We start from the raw sequence: 23,414 nt of genomic DNA on the forward strand, positions 1-23,414 counted from the left end.
TTCTGCTAGTTATATATAAATTAAATTATTAAATATAAAACACATTAATTTTTAATCAACATACTTTATTAAATTAAATGATCTATACTGTTTTTCATTGTTAATTTGTTGTTTTTGTTTTAATTTTGTTTATATTTTCTAATGCTAATATATTATTTTATTTATATCTAAAATAAAAATTAAATATTATATTAGCAATGAAATTATTAGTTTTAGAAATAAAGTATTATCACAAATTAGTGTTTTTCAAATGTAGTTAATGTTGGATAAGTGGCCAAGAAATTTTAAGAAGGGGGAGGTTGAATTAAGATTTCGTTGACTATTTCTAATTGAAATTTTTTCCTTTCTTAATTATTCCCTAGATTTAATTATTTCTTTGTTAACAAGTTACTGAAATAATAAATGAAGGAAAATAACTTGCGGAAATGTAAAGACAATAGAAAGTAAAAGAGATAAGGAAAGAGAGAATACAAAACCCCGGATTTATCCTGGTTCGGCCACAATCCGTGCCTACATCCAGTCCCCAAACAATCCGCTTGAGATTTTCACTATCCTTATAAAATCCTTTACAAGCAATGAACCACAAAGGAATCTCGTCATTTGTGTTCAGTGATCACAACCAAGAAGTTATGCTCACTTCTTGCAATGAACCCAAAAGCGGTTAGTCTTTTGAATCCAATGATCAACCAAAGAGCAAATCCTGCTTCTTGCAATGAACCCAAGGAACGTTGGTCCCTTGTGTTGAGTGTTCAACCAAGAAGACCTTCTCTTGAAAACAGTCACCAAGAGTAGGTCTCTTGAAAAGCTTTTTGTAAGAATGGAAGAGGAGAGGAAAGTAGAATAACACAAGTTTTTGCCCAATGAACTTTTCTTGACAAAGCAAGTATTGAACAAAAACTCTTAGAAAGATGTTAAGAATGATTCAGTAAAAATCAGTTCTTGATCAATATAGAAATTCGTGTCATGATCACATATTTATAGCCATTTGATGGCTCTTAAAGAAACCATGTTAAAAGTTGTGACTCTTGGCAATTTATTTTTCAAAACCAGTCACTGGTAATCGATTACCATTATAGTGTAATCAATCACACATCAACAGTTGTGACTCTTCATGTTTAGATTTGAAAACCAATGTTTAGAAACACTGGTAATCAATTACAAATGTTGTGTAATCGATTACACCAGTTTGAAAATGTTTTATCACAAGTTGAGACTCTTGAAATTTGAAACTCAATGTTCAAAAACATTGGTAATCGATTACATACCCATGGTAATCGATTACTACTTTGTAAGACAGTTATAAAATTGTTTTGGACTTTTGGTAATCGATTACTGCCTTATGGTAATCGATTACCAGAGAGTAAAAACCCTGGTAAAAGATTTTCCTTTGAAAAATTCTTTTGAACAAATTATACTATTCAATCTTTTCTTTTGAAAAATTCTTTTTATACTTATCTTGATGCTTTTCTTGATGTTCTTGCATATGTTGAGTCTTTTCTTGATTCTTCACTTGAATCTTGATTCTTGATTGAATGACTCTTTGATTCTTGAAACACTTGCTTGAATCTTGATTCTTGACTTGAGTCTTTGGCATCATCAAAATAAGCTTGGAAGCATTACTTTTAGAATTAATGATTATATATTGAGAAAGCTTTAGACAAAATAAATTATAGTTTTAATTTTTTATTTTTATGAAATATTTTTTTTTGTAAAAAATTCATATTGGATCACTCAACTGACTCACTATTTATGATGGGTTTAACCAAACTTAACTTGACCTATGAAGATCTCTAATTTTATCTTATAATGACAGTGACAATTCATTTAATTAGATGACATTATAAATTACAATTTCATTTTAATTAGAATATATTATATTTGTTCCTAAAATTGTGAATCACTGATAAATTAATCCATGTCAATACGTGAAAAGTTCAAATTTAAATATTTAATATTTAGATGCAAACAAAGAGAAAAAAAATAGTCACATAATCAATTTAATAATAAATTAATTCTTAAATTTTATAATATAACCTAATTAGTTAAAAAATATAATTTGTTATTAAATTGGTTATTAAATAATATAACTAAATGATAAAATAATTTTGCACTAATTTATTTATGGCAGGTTTTTGTATTTTTACAACTAAATTTATCTTTTTTATCACACCTTCCTAAACAAATTTAACTATTTAACCTTTTAATAAAATTCAAATTAAATGTCCATAGCCATTAGGATTAGTACTGGTGAACCTATATTTGTTGTTCGCGTTTTGAAGTTCTCTTTCGCGACACAGGAAAGAAAGATCGAGGTTTCTCTTCACTCATCCTTCGCCCTAGCTGCGTATCCCTACCACCGTTCTAGACAGGACCTACAGTAAGAGCCTGCTGTTGTTTGGTTCATTATTATTATTATTATTATTATTATTGGTTTGTTGGATCTTTGTAATTTGGTTTCCCACTTTCTCTATGCCTTTAAGATGTTTGATACAATGTCTATTCCAGTTACCAGTAGCTTCTCCTAACTCCTTCATGGGTTTTGAAAATGCTGATTGGGTTTCGAGGATCTATTTCTCCGTGATTTATCTTTAATTTGCGAGTGTTATAGTAGTGTCTAATAGTTTCAAGAAAGAAATAGGGTTGGCCACGTTGTATGATTCTGAAACATTGCATGGTACATTACACTAGGTAAACAAACTGGGGACACCATTTCTGTCTCTGGTTCGATTTGTTTAATAACATTAAACAAGTTATCGAGTTTTTATTTTTGGTTTAATTACTATCTAGTCCTGGACAAAGTTTACCTTTTAGTTCCTATAGTTAAAAATTATCCATTTTTTGTCCATATACATACCATTTTAATCCCTTTTAGTCCCTATATATAGCGTTTTAATCCCTTTTAGTTTCAAAAGTCTAAATTCATAGGGACTAAAAGAGATTAAAATAGCATGTATAAGGACTAAAAGAGATGAACTTTAAGTTTATGGACTAAAAGGTAAAGTTTGTACAACTATAGGGACCAAATGAGTAATTAGACTTTTTATTTTTTTAGTGTATTGTACTCCTATTATGTGTATTATATAAGGGTTTGCATCTCCTCAAAGAAAACAAACACACTAACTAAAGAATGAAAGAAATAATTTTGTGTGGTTTATCTTTTCTCAATCACGGCGAAAAAAATCTTATCACAGAAGAGAAAATGCTACACTATTTGATTTATGGGCCTGTTTATGTAAGCTTCTCCAAAAGGACTTTTAGAAGAAGAAAAAAATGATGAGTTTCTCCATAAGTTAAAATTAGCTTCTGTATTAGCTAATTTGTAGAACCTCTCTCATATAACTTCTCTAAAAGATGATCTTCAATAAACTTCAACTGAATGCTATTTTCACTTTTCTGGCAGCTATTCTTACTTTTTCAATTTTGTTATTGCTCAGCTTTCTTTTTGTTGCAGAACATAGAAAATAGATGGGATTGTCGAATGCTTCTGAGGATTTGTCATCAGAGATGGAGGTTGATGCCTTTAGACGCCTTTTTCCACTTCGATATTTTGAGCGTCATCTTGCTGAATCTATAAGGCCAGATGGTAGACCACTTGGAAAAGCTAGAGAAACAAGTATTTTTCTTGGTTAGTTACTTTTTTTCCCCTACTGAATACAATCTGTAAAATCTTTGGTATGTAGTTTGTTATTTACACTTGGATTCAAACTTAGGTGGTTAACTCACTTGATCAGGTGCTGTTGCGTCTGCTAATGGGTCGGCTCTTGTGAAGATTGGATCAACTGTTAGTCACTCTAATTGTGTCTTTTTTGTTAAATGTTGTTGTGAATTTGGGTTCTTGATTTTATTATGGAATGGATTTAACGACATCCTATTTGATATTTTCTCAGACTATGTTGACTGCTATTAAAATGGAAGTCATGACTCCCTCCTTGGAGTCTCCAGATGAGGGCTGTCTAGGTTGGCTATCACTCAATGTGCCACTTAATTGTTAGTTATTAAGTCTTTTTGCTCACTGGCCATAAAATTAACATGTTAATATCTGTTATTTCAGCTATTGATTTCCACATGCCTCCAATTTGTTCTCCGATTGTTAGGCCTGGCAGGCCTGCTGAAGCATCACCGGTGGTATCAAAGCAGTTGTCTGACACCATTTCAAGGCATATTATAATCTTCGCTGTCACTTTGTTAGGTTCAATTATTTCAGATGATGCAAGAAACTAATCTATCAAAGTCACTTCACCTACCTTTGGTGAATAAAAAGGGAATTTTATGTTTGGTTCTTAGATATCAAGATAAAATTTGTTTGTGATTTATTTCTTTGAATTCTTCCAAAGCCACTTCACCCTCCTTTTCCTAGAGTATGTTTTATACTCAATGCAAATGTCCCCTTTTTGAATGAGGATGCTCATCTTTTGATATATTCTTACTGTAATGTACATAGAATTATGAATGCTAATTGTGATCATGTATGAACATTTAACTGAAAGTATGCCGTTTAAAGTGGTTGGCAGATTAGACAAGATTTCCCCCCTCTATTTAAAATCTTTTCAATGGTTTTCCCCACCTGTTGTCTTTATGGACTTGTATTTGTATCATTTAGTTGTATGTTAGGGATGGGATGATTTTTTTAGTGAAAAGCAAGATGGATAAAATTGTATTGAAGTATATATTCTCTAATATAATTTTCTTAGAATAATTGATATAAAATGATGGATTATCATGAAACCTTCTAACAAAAACTGAAGACTTTACCCTCCCTTCCCTGCCCCTCCATCCAAACATACAGGGTCTTTGTCAACCTTCATGGTGATCGATAATCTGGATTACTTGTTTGATCTGTAAAATTGGACTCCAGTAGATATTAACCTTTTTTTTTCCGACCTATACTTGTTTTTGCAGTTCTAGAATGATTGATTTGAAAGAATTGTCCTTGGTTGGTGGAAAAGCTGCATGGATGGCTTACCTGGTTAGCTTTTATATGGACGGCATTTACCAAATTTCACATATCAGCTATAGAAAGAGTGCATAGCACACCTCATTCGGTGTGAGGCACTCTGTCTTTGTTTGCTCTGATGGTGTTGTTATTAATCTATTGAACGACAGAATGCTGCCTTCTCTATCATGCAGGATATCTATTGTTTGGATGCTGATGGTGCTCTTTTTGATGCTGCATTAATTTCTGCAGTTGCTGCCTTATCTCATTGTAAGTAATGTCATATTCACTGTAATTTATTCATATTATGCATCTATTAGACCAACCCCTTATTCAGAATAATAAGGCCCACATTTGAAAACTGTACATGAGGAAATTTAGGAACAAAAAGAAGAAAAAACCAGCTGATGATATGTCAGCCAAGGGGGTTAGATAGAATAGGGTTGCTACAATTATTATGTTTATCTTTTAGTTGTTATCCTGTTTTGTTACTTTGTCAATTTATTTTTTGGAGGCTATTACCTCTTGTTACGTAGCACTGGCTAAGGATATGATGGTATCAACAAAAACAGGAAATGAAACAGTAAATTACTAGAACAGTAATGGAATGGAAATGGATATATTATAATGGAAATGGCTTATTACAATATATGAAAAATGAAGATAGAATTGATAACAAACTATCAATTCTCCATAGCACAATGGCTCCTCAATTCACGCTAGTGAATTGCCTTTGCTAACAGAAAACTTAGCTCCCCTTCTCTTTCCTCTAACCACCCTTATATACACCTCACTCCAAGCACCTCATGCAAATCTTCACACAATATTCCCTTCCACGTAATCATTCTTTCTGTTGCCAACGTTCCCCATAATACCCTTCTTATTCTTTCTTTGGTAGACTCTCCATACCTTAGGTCTTGGGCCCTCATCAATGCCCACTAGCTCATCAGCATTCCTATCAATACCACCCTCTTCAATAAGAACCTTGTCCTCAAGGTTAAATTTCGGAAACTGTCCCCTAATAACAACATCATCTTCCCATGTCACATCATCAATAGACTTGTCTTTCCATTGAATAAGACTCTGAGGAACTGAACTGCCATTCTTCATAATGATTCTAGTACCCAGCACTCTAACAGGATAAATTTCCTCATCCATGATTACTTCAAGATCTTTAGGCAACTCATTCTGCACATGATATTCCCCTACAGCCTTCTTAAGCAATGAAACATGAAATATAGGGTGGATTTTGGACTGATCAGGCAGTTGCAGTTTATAGGCCACTGCACCAATTTTTTTAATGATTTTGAAAGGTCCATAAAATCTGGCTGCTAGCTTCTGGTTAATTCTCTTCACAACAGACTGCTGCCTATGAGGCCTCAGTTTCAAGAACACCCACTCTCCCACTTCAAACTCCACATCTCTTCTCTTCTTGTCAGCATAAGTCTTCATCTGTTGTTGAGCCCTCAAAAGATGAGCTTTCAATTGACTCAAAGCCTCATCCCTCTCCTGTAATTCCAAAGCCACTGCAGCTACCTTAGTTTCATTACTAAGGAATCGAATTAACTTGGGAGGTTGTCTGCCATACACTACCTCAAAAGGGGTTTTTCCAATTGACTCATGGTAGGTAGTATTGTACCAATACTCTGCCCATGACACCCAATAAGACCAGGTTTTAGGTTGTTCAGCCACAAAACACCTAAGATAGCTCTCTAAACATCGGTTTATAACCTCTGTTTGTCCATCTGTCTCTGGATGGTAAGATGAACTCATTTTCAGACTTGTCCCCTGTAGCTTAAAAATTTCTCTCCAAAAATGACTAATAAACAGAGGGTCTCTGTCACTCACAATTGACATAGGAATGCCATGTAGCCTTATCACTTCCTTCACAAAAATCTCTGCTATGGTCTTAGCTGTGTAGGGATGTTTTAACAAAATGAAATGACTGTATTTAGAGAGCCTATCCACAACAACCAATATTGCCTCATAACCCCTAGACTTAGGCAATCCAGTTATGAAATCAATAGACAAGTCCTCCCATATGGCATTAGGTATGGGTAGAGGTTGTAGTAACCCTCCAGGAGTTGTCGCAGCATATTTCTGTCGTTGGCACACATCACATGCTCTAACATAGTCCCTGACTGTTTTCTGCATACCTATCCAATACAAGTTCTCAGCTACTCTCTTGTAAGTTCTCAAAAATCCAGAATGACCTCCCATTGGTGTTTCATGACATTCTTTTAACAGCTGAGGAATCATTGATGAATTCTTACCTATCACCAAACGATCCTGATACAACAATACCCCTTGATGTATCACAAAACCAGGGTACTTGTCAGGATTTTCCACCACTTTCTTTAGCAATTCCTGAACCGACACATCATTTTCCACATCTTTCAGCAGTTGCTGCCTACCTATCCACACAGGTGAATAAGCCATAACTGCTAACTCACAATCATCATAGCATCTGGACAATGCATCTGCAGCTTTGTTTTCCAAACCCGGTTTATACTTTACTTCAAATTGGTAGCCTAACAGCTTAGCCAACCAACATTGCTGGTCTGGTGAAGAAATCTTTTGTTGTAGGAAATGCTTCAGGCTCTTATGGTCTGTATACACTACAAATTCCTTCCCTAACAAGTAGTGTCTCCAGTGTTGGATTGAAAGAACCAATGCCATTAATTCTTTTTCATAAACAGACTTAGCCAAGTTATTTTCAGACAAGGCTTTGCTGAAATAGGCAATTGGTTGTCTGTTTTGCATAAGAACAGCTCCAATGCCCCTACCAGCTGCATCACACTCCACTTCAAAAGCCACATCAAAGTTTGGTAATGCTAGGACAGGAGATGTGGTCATGACTGTCTTCAGCTTCTGAAAAGCTTCCCTAGCAGACTCATTCCATAAGAAGTTGTCTTTTTTTGTTAAATCTGTGAGTGGTCTAGCAATTTTACCATAGTCTTTAACAAACTTCCTATAGTAACCAGTGAGACCTAAGAAACCCCTCACCCCTTTTACAGTCTTAGGCTCAGGCCACTCCATTATGCACTTCACTTTACTAGGATCAACAGACACACCAGCAGCAGAGATGATATGGCCTAAATAATCCACTTGTGAACAACCAAAACTGCACTTCTTCTTGTTTGCCACAAAACAATGCTTCACCAAAACTTCCAGCACTAGTTTTACATGGTTCAAATGGTCCTGTTCATTCTTGCTATAAACAAGAATGTCATCAAAAAACACCAGCACAAACTGTCTAAGAAAGGGTCTGAATATATCATTCATTGTTGCCTGAAATGTTGCTGGAGCATTCATCAATCCAAAAGGCATGACCAGATATTCATAGTGGCCATTGTGGGTTCTAAAAGCTGTCTTATGGATATCTTGCTCATGCACCCGTATCTGATGATAGCCAGACTTTAAATCAATCTTAGAAAAAACTGTAGACCCAAACAACTCATCCAACAGTTCATCAACTACAGGTATAGGATATTTGTCTGGCACTGTAGCTTTGTTCAAGGATCTATAATCCACACACATCCTCCAAGAGCCATCTTTCTTTTTAACTAAAATAACAGGGCTAGAGAAAGCACTCATACTAGGCCTGATTACTCCAGCTTGAAGTAACTCAGCCACTTGCTTCTCAATCTCCTCCTTCTGGTGATGAGGATACTTATATGGTCGCATATTAACAGGTCCATAATTAGGAATAAGATTTATCTGATGTACCTGACTTCTTATGGGAGGTAATGATAATTGTTCTGTAAACACTTCAGGAAAAGTTGTTAGCAAATCACCAATGTTTCCTTGAATTTTCACATTACTGTCCAGTAGCTTCTCTTCAAGAGACCATAACTCAATAGGACTCATAGCTCTGTCCTTCCCTTCTAAGTATGTGTGCAAACATCCTTGAACTAACTGCCTTCCACCTTGACCCTTCAAAGTCATCATTTCACCATTATGCCAAAACTGCATGGTTAGATCCTTCCAATCCATCACCACCTTGCCCAAAGTACTGAGCCAAGAGACTCCTAGAACCACATCCAAACCACCCAGTCCTAATACCAACGCATCAATTTCAAACTCATTAGACCCTAGGACAAGTCTAACTCTTCTGCAAACCCCTTCAGATAACACCTTGTGACCATCCCCTAACTTGATGCTCTTCACAGTGGTTGGAGTAACCTTCAAACCCAAAGCAGTGACCAACTCTGGAGAGATGAAACTATGGCTTGCTCCACTATCGATGAGCACACCCACATTAACATGCTCCAACTTCCCTTCAATTTTCATTGTTTGAGACTCCCCCATCTTCCCCAAAACTCCAATCAACTTACACTCCGCCTCCGTCATCTCTTCCTCCTCCGACTCTTCACCCTCCATGGCTACAATCTCACCGTCATCATTCAAAGACTCACCATCACCCAAAATAAGCACACGCAGTGAACGTTCAGGGCATTTGTGTTGAGTAGGGTGGTACTTACCCCCACACTTGAAGCATAAGCCCTTAGCTCGTCTTTCCTCCATTTCCTCACTGCTAATCCCTCTCCACCGATCGTTCGTACCACCACGACGATCCCCTTCGTGTTTCCTTCCTGTTGAACTCAACGACGACGTCGTATTGGAAGTGGATCCAATAGAAACAGTTTTGCGAGATGGGTTAGTCCAACCCGATTTTGAGAAACGGGTTATTTCCTTCTGGGTCAGGTTGGACCCAGTCCGGAATTTAGATCTAGGCCCATATTCACTACGACCCACATTCTTCTTCATAGAGGCTCTGTTTTCATCATCGTCTTCCTCGCGAAGCTCTTCCTCCACATCCTTCGCAATTCTCATCATCTGCATACGATTGGCAGGGTTGAGAGTCCTTACCCTCCGTCGTATGGGTGCTTTCAACCCACTCATAAAGTAACCCAAGTATTGCTCCTCAGGTAAACGTCCCACCTGAGACGACAACAGCTCAAACGCCTCGACAAACTCCTCCACACTTCCCGTTTGTCTCAACGTAGATAACTCTTCAAACGGATTCTCTAATCGCCGGCCACCGTACCGCGCAATTAGTGCTTTCTTCAGCTTCTCCCATGAAAGATCGTCCTCTGTTTCCATTAGCAAATTGAACCAATGGATTGTGGATCCTCCCATGCTCAATCGTGACAGCTTCACACGCATCTCCTCCGGTGTATTCTGCACGTCAAAGTAGATCTCAGCACGTGTGATCCACGCCACTGGATCCTCACCTTCGAAGAGGGGTAGTTTCACCTTCTTTCCGGCGAGACGAGACTCGTTCTGTGATGAATCACCCACAAAAGCCTCACCTTCTTGCGTTGCTCCCTTCTGACCGATTTGTTTACTGAGCTCAGTTAAAACCAAACTCTGCTGTTGCATCTGCTGAGCGTGTTGTGACATTTGCAGAGCAAGCTCTTGCAATGTCGTTGTGACATTTCCCATCTGTGTCTCCAGAGCTTCAATCCGATCACCCATTTTGGGTTTCCTTGGCATCTACAATCACTGGTTCCAGGGGAATTGATCCGGCAGGTCGGACCAATTGATGGGTATCAACAAAAACAGGAAATGAAACAGTAAATTACTAGAACAGTAATGGAATGGAAATGGATATATTATAATGGAAATGGCTTATTACAATATATGAAAAATGAAGATAGAATTGATAACAAACTATCAATTCTCCATAGCACAATGGCTCCTCAATTCACGCTAGTGAATTGCCTTTGCTAACAGAAAACTTAGCTCCCCTTCTCTTTCCTCTAACCACCCTTATATACACCTCACTCCAAGCACCTCATGCAAATCTTCACACAATATTCTCTTCCACGTAATCATTCTTTCTGTTGCCAACGTTCCCCATAATACCCTTCTTATTCTTTCTTTGGTAGACTCTCCATACCTTAGGTCTTGGGCCCTCATCAATGCCCACTAGCTCATCAGCATTCCTATCAGGATACCTACTTATGGGGTGCTCTCGGTCATCATTACGCAAACTTTTGGAATTTTTAGTAGAAACATAGGACGCTAAACTTCGTATGCATCTTTCTGAATAAAATAGTTATGCTTTCTATACAGTAAGAGACCACAGTGGGTGGTCACTGGCATGACCATCAGAGAGAAGACGTAATCTCACTAGTTTGTTGACTTTGTTCTGTTGAGATGAGAAGGTTGCAGTCCTTCACCACACTCAGTCACCGGAAAATGGCTGGAGTTGTCATCTCTGGTGAAGATGAGTGGGTGCAGATAAATCAGTTGGAGAGGAGAAAAAGAGAGACTAGAGAAGGTTGTCATGTTTGTTGCTGAATTGGGTGTGGGGGAGGTGGGGAGGTGGGGAGTTAGGGTAGTTTGACTAAGGACTAGATGTCCTTTCCTTTGTATCCTAAAATAGCCCCCATTATGACATTGGAGCTTGGGGGGAATTGGGTTTACCTAACCCATCAACATTATGCCACTATTACATGCTACAGAACTGCAATACCCAATACAACAAAAATACCGCATGACAGCATCTCTCTAGTGGCCAGCTTCTGTTCTGTGCCGCAATGGTACTATAGAACCTCTATTGCACTCTGCATAACTATGCTAATGCAGTAACCCTCAATCTACTCCATTGATGTTTTTCGGATTTTTTAGTACAGAGGACACTTCCTTTTATACAGTATAGCTAAGGTTCCCAACAGAATCATTCAGAAGATAGATTTTTCTTGTGGTTAAAGAGAAGTTATATGTTGCTATTGATGTTCTCAATGTGATGCCTTCAACACTGTTGTGGTATTACAATATTGGTTTTGTCTTATACGAATTTCTGCATTGACAGTGCAAATTCCTGCTGTTGCCATGAATGATGATGGCAAAATAGTACTCGTGTCTGGCGAAGATGGACAAAAGCCAGTCAATAAGGAGAAGAGGAAGCTTACATTAAGAAGCATTCCATTCTCATTAACATGCATACTTCACAAGAATTACATCTTGGCAGATCCTACTGCTGAAGAAGAATCTATTATGGAAACCCATGTGACAATAGTTTTGGATACATCCGGTCAACTAATATCTCTTTACAAGCCTGGTGGGCCAGCTCTTGCCTATACTTCTGCTATCCAGGTTAGTTTGAACATTGCAATCGAACTAACAAGGTGAACCATATCACTGTTATAGCATTAAGTCATTAACATAATGCATTAGTGAACAATTTTGAAAAAATTAGTCAATACTTTTAAAATTTTAAGTCAGTTCTTCAAATGAATATAAGTTATGAGGTCCTCTGAGACCTTCATATGCCCCAACTGATATTCAAAGCAGGACCATTTAAAGGCTTGCATCTGTCTGATTGAGGTTCAAATTTATTTATTAATATCATCTATCATTGTTTAATTGTACGAGTTTTTTATTCAATCTTCTCCTAGGTGTTCATTCATTTTAGAGGTTTATTGAGTTTTTAATTTTAAGGGTCAAATTATGACAAAGTACGGTTGATTGTGGAAATTTAATTAATGTGTATTAAAATCCCCAAAACAGAAAAGTTTAGTATTCTACCTGATATGAATCATTTACTGAAATTATACAGTAGTTATAACGATACTTGTGATTTCAGGATTGTGTCGGGCTAACGGGGCAAAGAGTAAAGGAACTAAAGAGCTACTTAGACAAAGAAAATTCTGCTATGGAGGTGGTGGTTTGAGTAGAATTATTAATTACACAGTAATCTTTTTTGTCCTGAATGGTTGTTTAAATTATTATAGTATTTGTACATTCAGGAATCAGGATCACAGGTACTGTGGCCTTTCACTATAAAAGAAATTATTTTACGAATTTATTCCATCTATTGGAACATTAATTTGTTGTCATTTCGGCATTTGATTTCACATATATGGCGGATGGTTTTTGGGATATAATTCTGTTCAAAAACCGATTCAAACTAGTTCAAACTTGTAACACTGATCTAAAAACCAAAAGCTAGACAATCGTTAAAAATTTGAAAATAAAGATAAAAAATCATTTTTTATTCGGTTTGGTTGCTGGTTCTTATATTTTCTCTAAATCAAACTAAACCGCAAGGTATGTTAAACTTGTATTAATTTTCCTATTCCTCTCAAATAAATCCTAACCTAAAATGGGTTGTTGCATCACCAGGGTAACAATTTTAAATTTTAAATGTTACTGAATAAATACTTATTTTTGTCTTTTTTTGATTAGGCATTTATAATTAGTTCTTTGAAATAGAAAATTAAATTCTTGATAAATTGTTTCTTTAGTTGCTAAACTTATAATGCATTGATAGTTTATTCCTTGAAAGATGAAATAAAATAAAATTGTTTACAGATTTGTGAAAAGTGCGGCAATTTAGTTCAGATATTAAATATCTGTCAAGGAAAACAAATTATTCTAGATGGTATTTGTTGACAGATTTGTTAGCCAAAATTTTCATGTGTGTGTTGTTGACTCCAATGATGAATAGGATGAATTGATTTGTTAGTAGGACCAAATGTTATTATTATTTTTTTTTTACATTGAAAACCTTTTGCAAGAAAGTAACCCTTGAATTGCAACAACTACTTTTTCCCCACCACCATTATATGTTCTCTTCTAAAGGCAACTCTATTTTCTTCTCCCAACTTCAACTGCTAATTTTTTTCCCCAAGTTGAATACAATATTTTTTTCTTCTTCCAGCCATGAATGCAAGTTTTGTTGTTCTTCCTTTGCTGCTCAAATTTCATGGAAATGGGTTGATAGGTAGCAAAAAAGCTATGCTACCTCTACTCCTAATTATACAACTAAAAGAGATAAACTAACAATTTTGAATTTTTCATTCCTTTCTCAAAGATGCCAAAGACTACATACATATAGCTAAAACACTAAGGCTACATGTGTCCACAATTCCAATGATAACTACAGCTACTACCAGCTAATAAAAGGTTGTATTTACAACAAAGTTAATTTTATTGAATTCAAAGTTGAAATCCCCTGCAAGAGTTGAGGTCTTCATGTTTATTCTTGGTCTTTCAACAACATTAGGCCCAATATTGGTGATGGACCTATCATTCACATGATGAGTATGGTGGAAAAAGAAGCCATGGGGAAAGGTGGATCATCTAACAATAGCAATGACAGTCATGTGTGTAATGTTGAATGCTATTATAGGTTGAAGGTTGTAATAAGAACATCCAAAATCTCTAAAAGTCCAAAATCAATCCTTTTGATGAGAGGTGAATATGGAAAGACTGAGAGTGAGGATGAATGCCTTGCAAATAGAGTTGAAGATAATCAAATACTCTGTTTTTCTTTTGCTTTTAGTCATGGTCGATTTAAAGGTGGTAAAAGGGTGATGGAACATGTAACTGGCCCAAGTTTCGTTTTGATTTTTTTTGGACGAATTTGTGAGTTAGTTGCTAAATAGAGGGATGTATTTGAGATTATCTGATATCAATGAAGGACTTATTTATCGATTAACATAATGTTGAAAATGGGTCACTGACGATGGTCTTGTCCAAGCTTCTCTCTCTAACTCTCACTCTCACTTAGAGAAGGTGGGAACACTAATAGGCACGCATGCTTTGCATTGGTGAAAACGGATAACAAAGGATTACTTCTTTGTGTATTACCCATGTAAAAAAGTCAACTTTTTGATGATACATTCATCCAAAATTTCATTGACAATTTCCTCCAACTACGTCAGCAACAAACATAGGAAATTTTTTGTTGACAAATCCGTCCACAGATGCCACGCAGAACATTCCATTTGCTTTGACAGAGATATTTAATGTTTGGACTAAATTGTCGCACTTTCCTTAAATCCAAGGACAATTTTTTTTTTTTATCTTTTCAGTACTAAAGTGTTAACTCATTACAAATTCAGGGATTGAAGTGACTAATTTATACTTAATTTTGTAGGTCGTATACTTTTTACTTATAATGGTTCAAATCCTCTAATACTCAATGTTTAACAACGATGTGAAAACTACACAAGAGTATACAAGAAAATGGTTTTAACACTTTTATTTTTTTCCTTTTGTGATTGTCAAAAAAACCTTTATTGTCATTTTGTCATTAACATTATTCCACAAAATAGATTAATTAATTAATTAATTAATTAATTAATATAACATTCTATACATATTAATAACATATAAGATAACAACTTGATTTGGGTAGAAGATCTGGTTTGGAACCTTATGGAATCTTATTAGTAATGTCCTAGATTTAGCACTTACTATTGTGATGTAATCATTCATAAATTAGTTTCATATTCATAGTATAATTTAAAGGGTAAATAGACACTTTTGTCCATGAATGTGTAATTCTCCGACAAATACATCTTTGAAAAATGAAAATACAAAATTTAGTCCCCGAAAGTGTAAAAAGTGTGACAAATATATCCGGTTGTTAACTTCCGTCCGTCACCGTTAATAAAATAGCCTACGTGGCACATAGGGACAAATTTGTCACTGAAATGATTGCCAATGTGACCATCTTTAATTGTCAGCATAGGGGCATATTTGCCATATAATATTTTTTTGATTTTTCGTCATCCACTTCGCTGACAAATACATCCCTAAAAGATGAAAATGAAAATTTTAGTCCTCGAAAGTGTAAAAAGTGTGATAAATATATCTAGACTTTAATAGTAGATTATAACTAATTATTATAATTTTGAAAAATTTATAATGACTGCGACAAAATATTATCAATGTAAGTAATTTTTTTTTGCTTTGGCGAATTATTCTTACATTTCTTCAGCTACAAAAAAACCAATCCTTTGCTTGTTAACTCTCGAATAAATGCTATCAACACAGAAAAAAGAAATTTTACTGTAAAGCGATAAGAAAATCATTATTTCTGTTTAATCAAACACTATTTATTTAATTTTTTTAATATATTTTTCATAATAACATATGAATGTCTATTAGTATATGCAATGACATCAAATTACAAATTATAATAAAAGTTTGTTGATTTTTAAATTAATTTTTTTATATCATACACAATTATTTTTTTTGACTGATCATTTAAAAAATCATAACCTTAAAAAAAATCATTCCAAGGAGGTGAGCGTTTTTTACAAATTAAAAGTGTCATTGCAATTGTAATTTTTTCCTAAAAATTATTCATGGATCTAATTTAACTATAATGTTTTACAATAAACATTTTTTTTTACTTAAATCTTTCATCAAGCATGGGAATATAAAAAAGTTATTTACGATTTTATAAAACTAGTATTCTTTTTTTAGACTCAATTTAATTTACGAGTTTGTTAAAAAAAATTGTCGCAATCAGTATAAATTTTACCGAATTATAATAATTAGTCACAATCTATTATTAACGTCTGGATATATTTGTCACACTTTTTATACTTTCGGGGACTAAATTTTATATTTTCATATTTCAAAACGCATTTGTCAACGGAGTGGAAAGACGAAAAGTAAAAAAAAAAATTATATGACAAATATGTCCCTATGTTGGCAATTTGATATGGCCATGTTGGCAATTATTTTAGTGACAAATTCGTCCCTTTGTGTCACGTAGGCTATTTTATTAATGGTGATGGACGAAAGTTAACGGTTAGATATATTTGTTGTACTTTTTACACTTTTGGGGACTAGATTTTGTATTTTCATCTTTCAGGGATGCATTTGTCAGCGAATTACACATTCAAGGACAAAAGTGGCTATTTACCATAATTTAAATGACAGAAAATTGTGAAAAGAATAGAAGTGAGACAATATCATAATGTCTATGCTAATAATTTCATGCAACCCAAGACTTAACTTAAAATTTAAAAGTGTTTTCTGAGACTAAAATGATAGTATAGGTTAAGCTCAAGGACCAAAATGTTAGTGAGTGGTTAAGTTCAAGAACCAGAATGCCAAGTTGTTAAGTTTAGAGCCCAAATAAAAATACTAACTTTTTGACATGTGACACCTACGTAGACGACACATGGCAACCGTCAATTATCATGTCATGATGGAACCCTAATTTGCGGATCTAATTTTTAGCATCAACAAACTGGGGAACCTATTTGAGACTTTCTGAAATTGGGGAAAATAAAAAGAAAAAAAAGAGAAATAGAAAAGGAGATGTAAAAACAATGCCACAATCTTGGAAGATGGATAAGTTGAGGATGATTTGTCACAAAAAATATAATTCTTTGGTAAGAACGTAAGATTTCACACAATAATCAAGAGAGACACTCTCTTAAATGTTTCTAATATGAAATTTTATAAAATGCTATTAATAAAGTGTTTAAAAAGTCTATTTATGCTTCTACTAATAACCCTAAATTAGGCCTAAAGTCTAATAACTAATATAATAATTAAAAGACTTAAAAAATGACAATAAAAGGTTGTGGCAGCCTATTATAACTCTGAAAATAGACCCAAGATACAATTAAAAAATAAAAATAAAGCCTATTCTAAAAGTTTGCTAAAATTTATAAGCTTCACTTCTTCTCTTTCTCCCATGAGAGAGGTGAGTCTCTCATCAAGCTCTTATTGAAATCTCTTACTCCATACTCTAGTGATTGGTATATCCATCCATGTTGAGTCCACCAAAGCCAAACTTTTCCTCCTTGGATAGTTCTCTATCATGTCATCACCGAAAGTGCTATGTACGTATAACCGTTTGAGTTAATGGAGAAAACTAACGGTAGGACTAATTTGTCATACTTTTTACAAATTTAGGGACAAAAATTTAATTTTTCATCTTTTAGGGACCAAACTATCAACGCCTAATAAATCCAAGGATCAAAATGAATATTTATCCTTTGTTATTTTGTAATATATGTAATAATTTTTACTATCATTTTGTACTAATATAGTATCGCTACTATAGTTAATGAAATTCATTTGTTTGTTGACAGAAAATTAAAGTATTGTTTTTAAAAATAATTTAGCAAACATAAAACAAATTAAAATAATTGATTGAATCAAATTGATTCATATTTTCAATAGAATGCATCACCGTCGAAATCTGGCAACGTCTCCTGTTTGCAATTCTTACTCCAATCATGAGACTTTTATTCACTGCCTTCATGGCTGCCTGCAGGAATGGATCCTCTCATGTAAGATTGTCACTTGAATTCTCTCATGTAAAAATCTCCACTATCAAAACCTCATGTCTTCATTTTTTATTTAAGCTTCCTCTCCTTTACTTTAAAGGCTAGGATTTTACATGAGAATGACAATGTGACATGAGGAGACCAAATTGGTTGGATGATAAATAGGTTTTGGCTGAAGCTACAAGTTTTTCTTTTCAAAACATCACTTCATTCCTATGGATCCTATTAATTGGATTAAAAATTAGCTTATGTCTAGTGATGGTTTCTTATTTGCTGGATCTAGAGATGGAGAAACAATGTGATTTTTTATGATATTCATTAGACTATCCATCAGGTGGTGCATAAACTATAATCATATATATTCGATCTCCAAGGAATTCGAGGCTTGTTTCTCCATAAGCATGCATCCATATTAGACATGATTATGGAGCTTAATGGACATAAAGGAAATTATTAAAGAGAAAAAGAAAGAGGTTCAGTGAGGGAGAATCCAATTGGGCCAGCAGCCCCACAACTTGGGCAAGGTCTAGGAAAACAAAAGAGATCAGCATCTCAAATTTAAAGTGAGAAAGAAAAATCCGACATTCATTTGTTTCAAGTGGAAAAACAATGTTCCAACTATGGACTTCCAATGTAATTTTTTAAATTTTATTTAAGCATTTTGGATTTGTTTTAATTGTAAAAATGAGTTGTTTTGATGTAAGAACCTAATTTTTAACATTAGATTAGGTTTATGTTAAAATAGGAGAAAACAAAGTGATAATAGACTAAAAATCGTATGTTAGAGTACACAACGGATGCATGTTTATATAAGTTTGATTACAATAATTGATACAATTCTACCCCCTAAGGGCATTGAATAAAAGACTCTAAGATTGGACCAAAGATGCTTGTGTTTTAAGGCACCTAGACCAGTTTTTGTATTAGGGGTAGTTTTGTAATTTACATGCATTATATGCACTATTTGATATGTGTGTTGGGAGAAAAATTTAATTGAATTGGAAAAAGTTCAATCCAATTAAATTTTGGACCAGCTTAAGGGGGAGGCGAGCATTTGCTTGCTACACCCCATTGCCACATCATTTAGTCACACTTTGTGCATGTTCATGGTTTACATGCCTTATGACACCTAAGCACACTTAGTGGAGAATCTTGGACTTGACCTTGGATTAGTGGGCTGAACCATAGATGAAATTCATTAATCATATTAATGAAATTTTGGCTCCAAATTTGGCTCCACAAATTCAAATTCAAGTGAAATTTGAATAGAAATTCAAATTTTCCTCCAATTTTGTGACACTTAGGCTATAAATAGAGGCCTTGTGTGTACATTTTTTTTTAACTTTGATCATTTGAGAAATTAGACTTCAAATTTCAGACCTCATTTGAGGCATAAAATCCGTGCCCCCCCCTCTCCCTCTCCCTCCACTCATCTTCTCCTACCTTGAAGCTCTTATCCATGGCCTCCTATGATGGTGAGCTTGTTCTTGACTCATCTTCTCTTTTAAGTGGAATCTCCAATCACCTTTCCTCCTTCTCCATTCTTCTGTCATTGATCTTCAAGAAGCAAATAATTCCATTGATGAAGAAGATCTAAGGCCTACAAGCTCTACATGGAGCTACATAATGTGGTATCAGAGCATCTTCATCTAGGTGGTGTTCTTTCGCTTCCTCTATCTTTTGTTCGGTCAGTTCACTTTAATTTCTTGTTCTTCATCATCTTCTCCATGTATCTCCTCCATTGTCTTGTGGTTTGGTGCTGTTTAGAGTAGATTCAAAAAAATAAACCAATTAAATCTTAGATCTACACTTGTTCTTGCATTTCTATGGTTCAAATTTTATAGATCTACTCTTGAATCATGTTTTTTTTATTGATTTTAGGTTCTATCTTTTTTCAGTCATAATATTCTTTTGATAAACCTTTAGATCTCAATTTTCTTGCAAAATGTTGATTAGAAAAGAAAACACAAAAATCTAAGTGTAAATCACTTCATTCATGTTGTCTTAGAGTCAAGTTTAGTGATAATAATTGTCACATTATGTTCTAAGTTTGTGTTGAATTTTGATTTTGTTGATTGAATTCTAGATACATTTGATAAAGTATTCTTGCAATTCTTAGCCTATCATTTGAATTTTGAGTCTAATTCATGCATGTTATTTAGTTCATAACATGTCCAAAATCAATTTTTAGAAGTAGTCTCATTGAACTATTTTTTTTGTTTTCTAAGTTTCCTATATGATGCCTATGAAGAAATTGAGTTGTGGTGTTGAGTTGTGGCTGGATCTGTGAATCAAAATAAGTCTTAAGATCTCTTGAATTGTGTTATCCAATAAAATTGAGCATAAGCAAACATAAATTGTAACTATCTAAGCCTTAAGCAACATAAACACTACTCCTGATTTCTAGGTTGAAATTCTGGTTACTGTCAGGATACACATCCTGAACAACAAAAAAAAAAGTGTATGCTTGATTTGCTTGAAAATTGTTCATTATTTTGAGTTGTATTACAAGCTTATTTGACTTTTTTAGTTGTTCATATTTTAGATGTGTTGCAAAATTGACATAACTAAATTTTTCTTTGAGTCTTGTTTTTAATTTTTCAATCTAATCTAGTGCCATTCTAGAACTTCCGTTGTGTCCCACCTTGGCTTGTGGTGCTATCCTTTTGCTTTATTTTTGCATGAATCTCATTGAATTAATGTCATGTTAAATATCATTTTGTTTAGCTTTCATTTCATCTTTTGGTTTCTTACTTGTCTTCTTCTTCTTTTTTGTGTTTAAGTGTTGCTTACATTAAGGATTGGAAGAGGAAATTGGTGCATTGCTTGAAGGAAGATTTTTGAGTCTTGAAGGTTAATGTTCGCTTCCGGCAAGTGCACCGGATCGCACAAGTAGTATAAAATGGTAAGAACCGAGTATCAAACTCTCGGGGAACTTGTGTTACTTAGTAAGCTATTTCAGTGAATAAGTGTCTAGTGTGAAAATCTAAGTGTGAATATGAACAGGTATGTAAACTATCTACGCAAAAAGGAAAATCACGCGAGAGAAATGATGTGTAAAAACAAGTAGAAAACACGTTGGTCTTCCTAATAGGTGCTTGATGCTAAAAGAATATTTTCTATCTAACAATGCTCATGTGTTCCTATGGTGTCTCCTGAGATGCTAAACCCCGATTCTTCATTGTAGATGCAATTGCCTTTGGCGTTTTGATGATGATCATGATGATATGATGAAATTGATGCAAATGGGCTTTTCAAGATTAAATTCAAGACAATACTTCAAGATTACAAGTCACAACATCAAGATGATCACTAGTAAATTAGGAAGGGAATTCCTAATTGAATTAGCAAAAGGTTTGGCCAAGTAATTTAAATTAAAAAGTGTTTTTCAAAGGTTTTACTCTCTGGTAATCGATTACCAGAGGATGTAATCGATTACCAGTGGCCAAATATATTTTATAACAGCTACTAAAATTTGAATTCGAAATTTTAGACTGTGTAATCGATTACACAATTTTGGTAATCGATTACCAGCAGTTAATAAACGTTTTAATTCAAATTTTAAAAGCTGTAATCGATTACACAATTACTGTAATCGATTACCAGACAGGATTTTCAGAAAAATAATTCTAAGAGTCACAACTTTTCAAAGGCTTTATTCATGACCACCAATGGTCTATATATATGTGACTTAAACACGAATTTGCTCAGAGTTTTTCAGAACAACAAGTGTTTATCCTCTCAAAGAGCAAAATCATTTTATCCTCTTAAGAATTCCTTGGCCAATTCAATTGCAATTCATTAAGGAATTATTTGAGTGCTCAATCTGTAAAATCCATCTCTTTCTAGAGAGATTTATTCTTCTTCTTCTCCTCATTCTCTAAGGGATTAAGAGACCGTGAGTCTCTTGTTGTAAAGGAATTCTAAACACAAAGGAAGGATTGTCCTTGTGTGTTTAGAACTTGTAAAAGGAATTTACAAGATAGTGGAACTCTCAAGCGGGTTGCTTGGGGACTGGACGTAGGCACAAGGGTGTGGCCGAACCAGTATAAATCTGAGTTTGCACTTTCTCTTCCCTTAATCTCCTTTATTTATTATTGCTTTATATTCATATTCAAATTGTTTTATTTGAATCAATATTTAAGAAGATTGTCATTAAGGGAATTCATAACTTGAATAAAAAGTGAAATAGATTTTTAATTGGGGAAGTAGTTTGGAATATCTTAATTCAACCCCCCCTTCTTAAGATATCTGAGGCCACTTGTCTAACAAGTGGTATCAGAGCTTCATTCTTGTATAAAGTTTAGAAGCTTCAAGAAAAAGATGGCCTCAGCAAATTCCTTATTTCCAGAAGGGAATTCTATCAATAGACCTCCAATCTTTAATGGAGAGGGTTACCACTACTGGAAAACCCGAATGCAAATTTTTATTGAGGCAATAGATCTAAATATCTGGGAAGCCATAGAAATAGGGCCTTATATACCCACCACAGTAGAAAGAGTTTCAATAGATGGTAGTTCATCAAGTGAAAGCATAACTATAGAAAAACCTAGAGATAGATGGTCTGAAGAGGATAGAAAACGAGTACAATACAACTTAAAAGCCAAAAACATAATAACATCTGCCCTGGGAATGGATGAATATTTCAGGGTTTCAAATTGTAAGAGTGCTAAGGAAATGTGGGACACTCTTCGATTAACACATGAAGGAACTACAGATGTTAAAAGATCTAGGATAAATGCACTAACTCATGAGTATGAATTATTTAGAATGAATGCGAATGAAAATATTCAAAGCATGCAAAAGAGATTTACACATATAGTAAATCATCTAGCAGCCTTAGGCAAAGAATTTCAAAATGAGGATCTCATAAACAAGGTGTTAAGATGTTTAAGTAGAGAATGGCAACCCAAAGTAACGGCCATTACTGAGTCAAGAGATTTGTCTAATATGTCCCTTGCCACTTTGTTTGGAAAGTTGCAGGAACACGAGATGGAACTATTGAGATTACATCAACATGAAGAAAATGACAAGAAAAAGAAAGGAATTGCTCTTAAAGCATCATCCTCAATTCAAGAAGAAAGTGATCAGGATAATGATCCAGATGATGATGATGATCTAAGTCTTTTTGTAAAAAGGTTCAACAAATTTCTTAAAGTAAGAGGAAATCAGAGGCGACCCAATTTTAAATCAAAGAGAAGGACAAAAACTTCATCCTCTACTTTAAAATGCTTTGAATGCAATCAACCTAGACATCTGAGGGTTGATTGTCCCATCTTCAAGAAAAAGATGGAAAAATCTGAAAAGAAAAATCATAGTGAAAAGAAACTGAAGAAAGCATACATCACATGGGATGAAAATGATATGAAATCTTCTGAAGATTCTGAAAATGAAGAGATAAATCTCTGCCTTATGGCTAAAAG

General features: G+C 34.4%; 1 protein-coding gene across 3 annotated transcripts; it reads left to right on the forward strand.

Moving 5' to 3' along the window:
- Window positions 1-2,239: 2,239 nt before the first annotated feature.
- LOC114382959 (exosome complex component RRP43-like) lies at window positions 2,240-12,805 on the forward strand. Of its 3 annotated transcripts, none has more exons than XM_028342506.1 (9): window positions 2,240-2,377; window positions 3,435-3,625; window positions 3,732-3,781; window positions 3,888-3,957; window positions 4,052-4,157; window positions 4,900-4,966; window positions 5,104-5,203; window positions 11,757-12,040; window positions 12,531-12,805. In XM_028342506.1, exons 2-9 carry the CDS (start codon window positions 3,466-3,468, stop codon window positions 12,615-12,617), a joined length of 924 nt encoding a protein of 307 aa, XP_028198307.1. In that variant the 5' UTR covers window positions 2,240-2,377; window positions 3,435-3,465; the 3' UTR covers window positions 12,618-12,805. The 3 variants fall into 3 exon arrangements, with proteins under 3 accessions (XP_028198307.1, XP_028198309.1, XP_028198308.1); XM_028342508.1 differs by having other exon boundaries at window positions 5,128-5,203; XM_028342507.1 differs by having other exon boundaries at window positions 3,452-3,625.
- The last annotated feature ends 10,609 nt before the right edge of the window (window positions 12,806-23,414 follow it).

The sequence above is a fragment of the Glycine soja genome, chromosome 14 (assembly GCF_004193775.1).
Source record: "Glycine soja cultivar W05 chromosome 14, ASM419377v2, whole genome shotgun sequence".
Taxonomy (NCBI): domain Eukaryota; kingdom Viridiplantae; phylum Streptophyta; class Magnoliopsida; order Fabales; family Fabaceae; genus Glycine; species Glycine soja.

What these genes read in the sequence shown, in the direction of transcription:
- LOC114382959 (XM_028342506.1), top strand. Translation starts at nt 3,466, where the DNA reads ATGGGATTGTCGAATGCTTCTGAGGATTTGTCATCAGAGATGGAGGTT. An exon ending in AGAAACAAGTATTTTTCTTG is followed by an intron (nt 3,626 to 3,731) that starts GTTAGTTACTTT and finishes TCACTTGATCAG; the next exon opens with GTGCTGTTGCGTCTGCTAAT. An exon ending in TCCAGATGAGGGCTGTCTAG is followed by an intron (nt 3,958 to 4,051) that starts GTTGGCTATCAC and finishes CTGTTATTTCAG; the next exon opens with CTATTGATTTCCACATGCCT.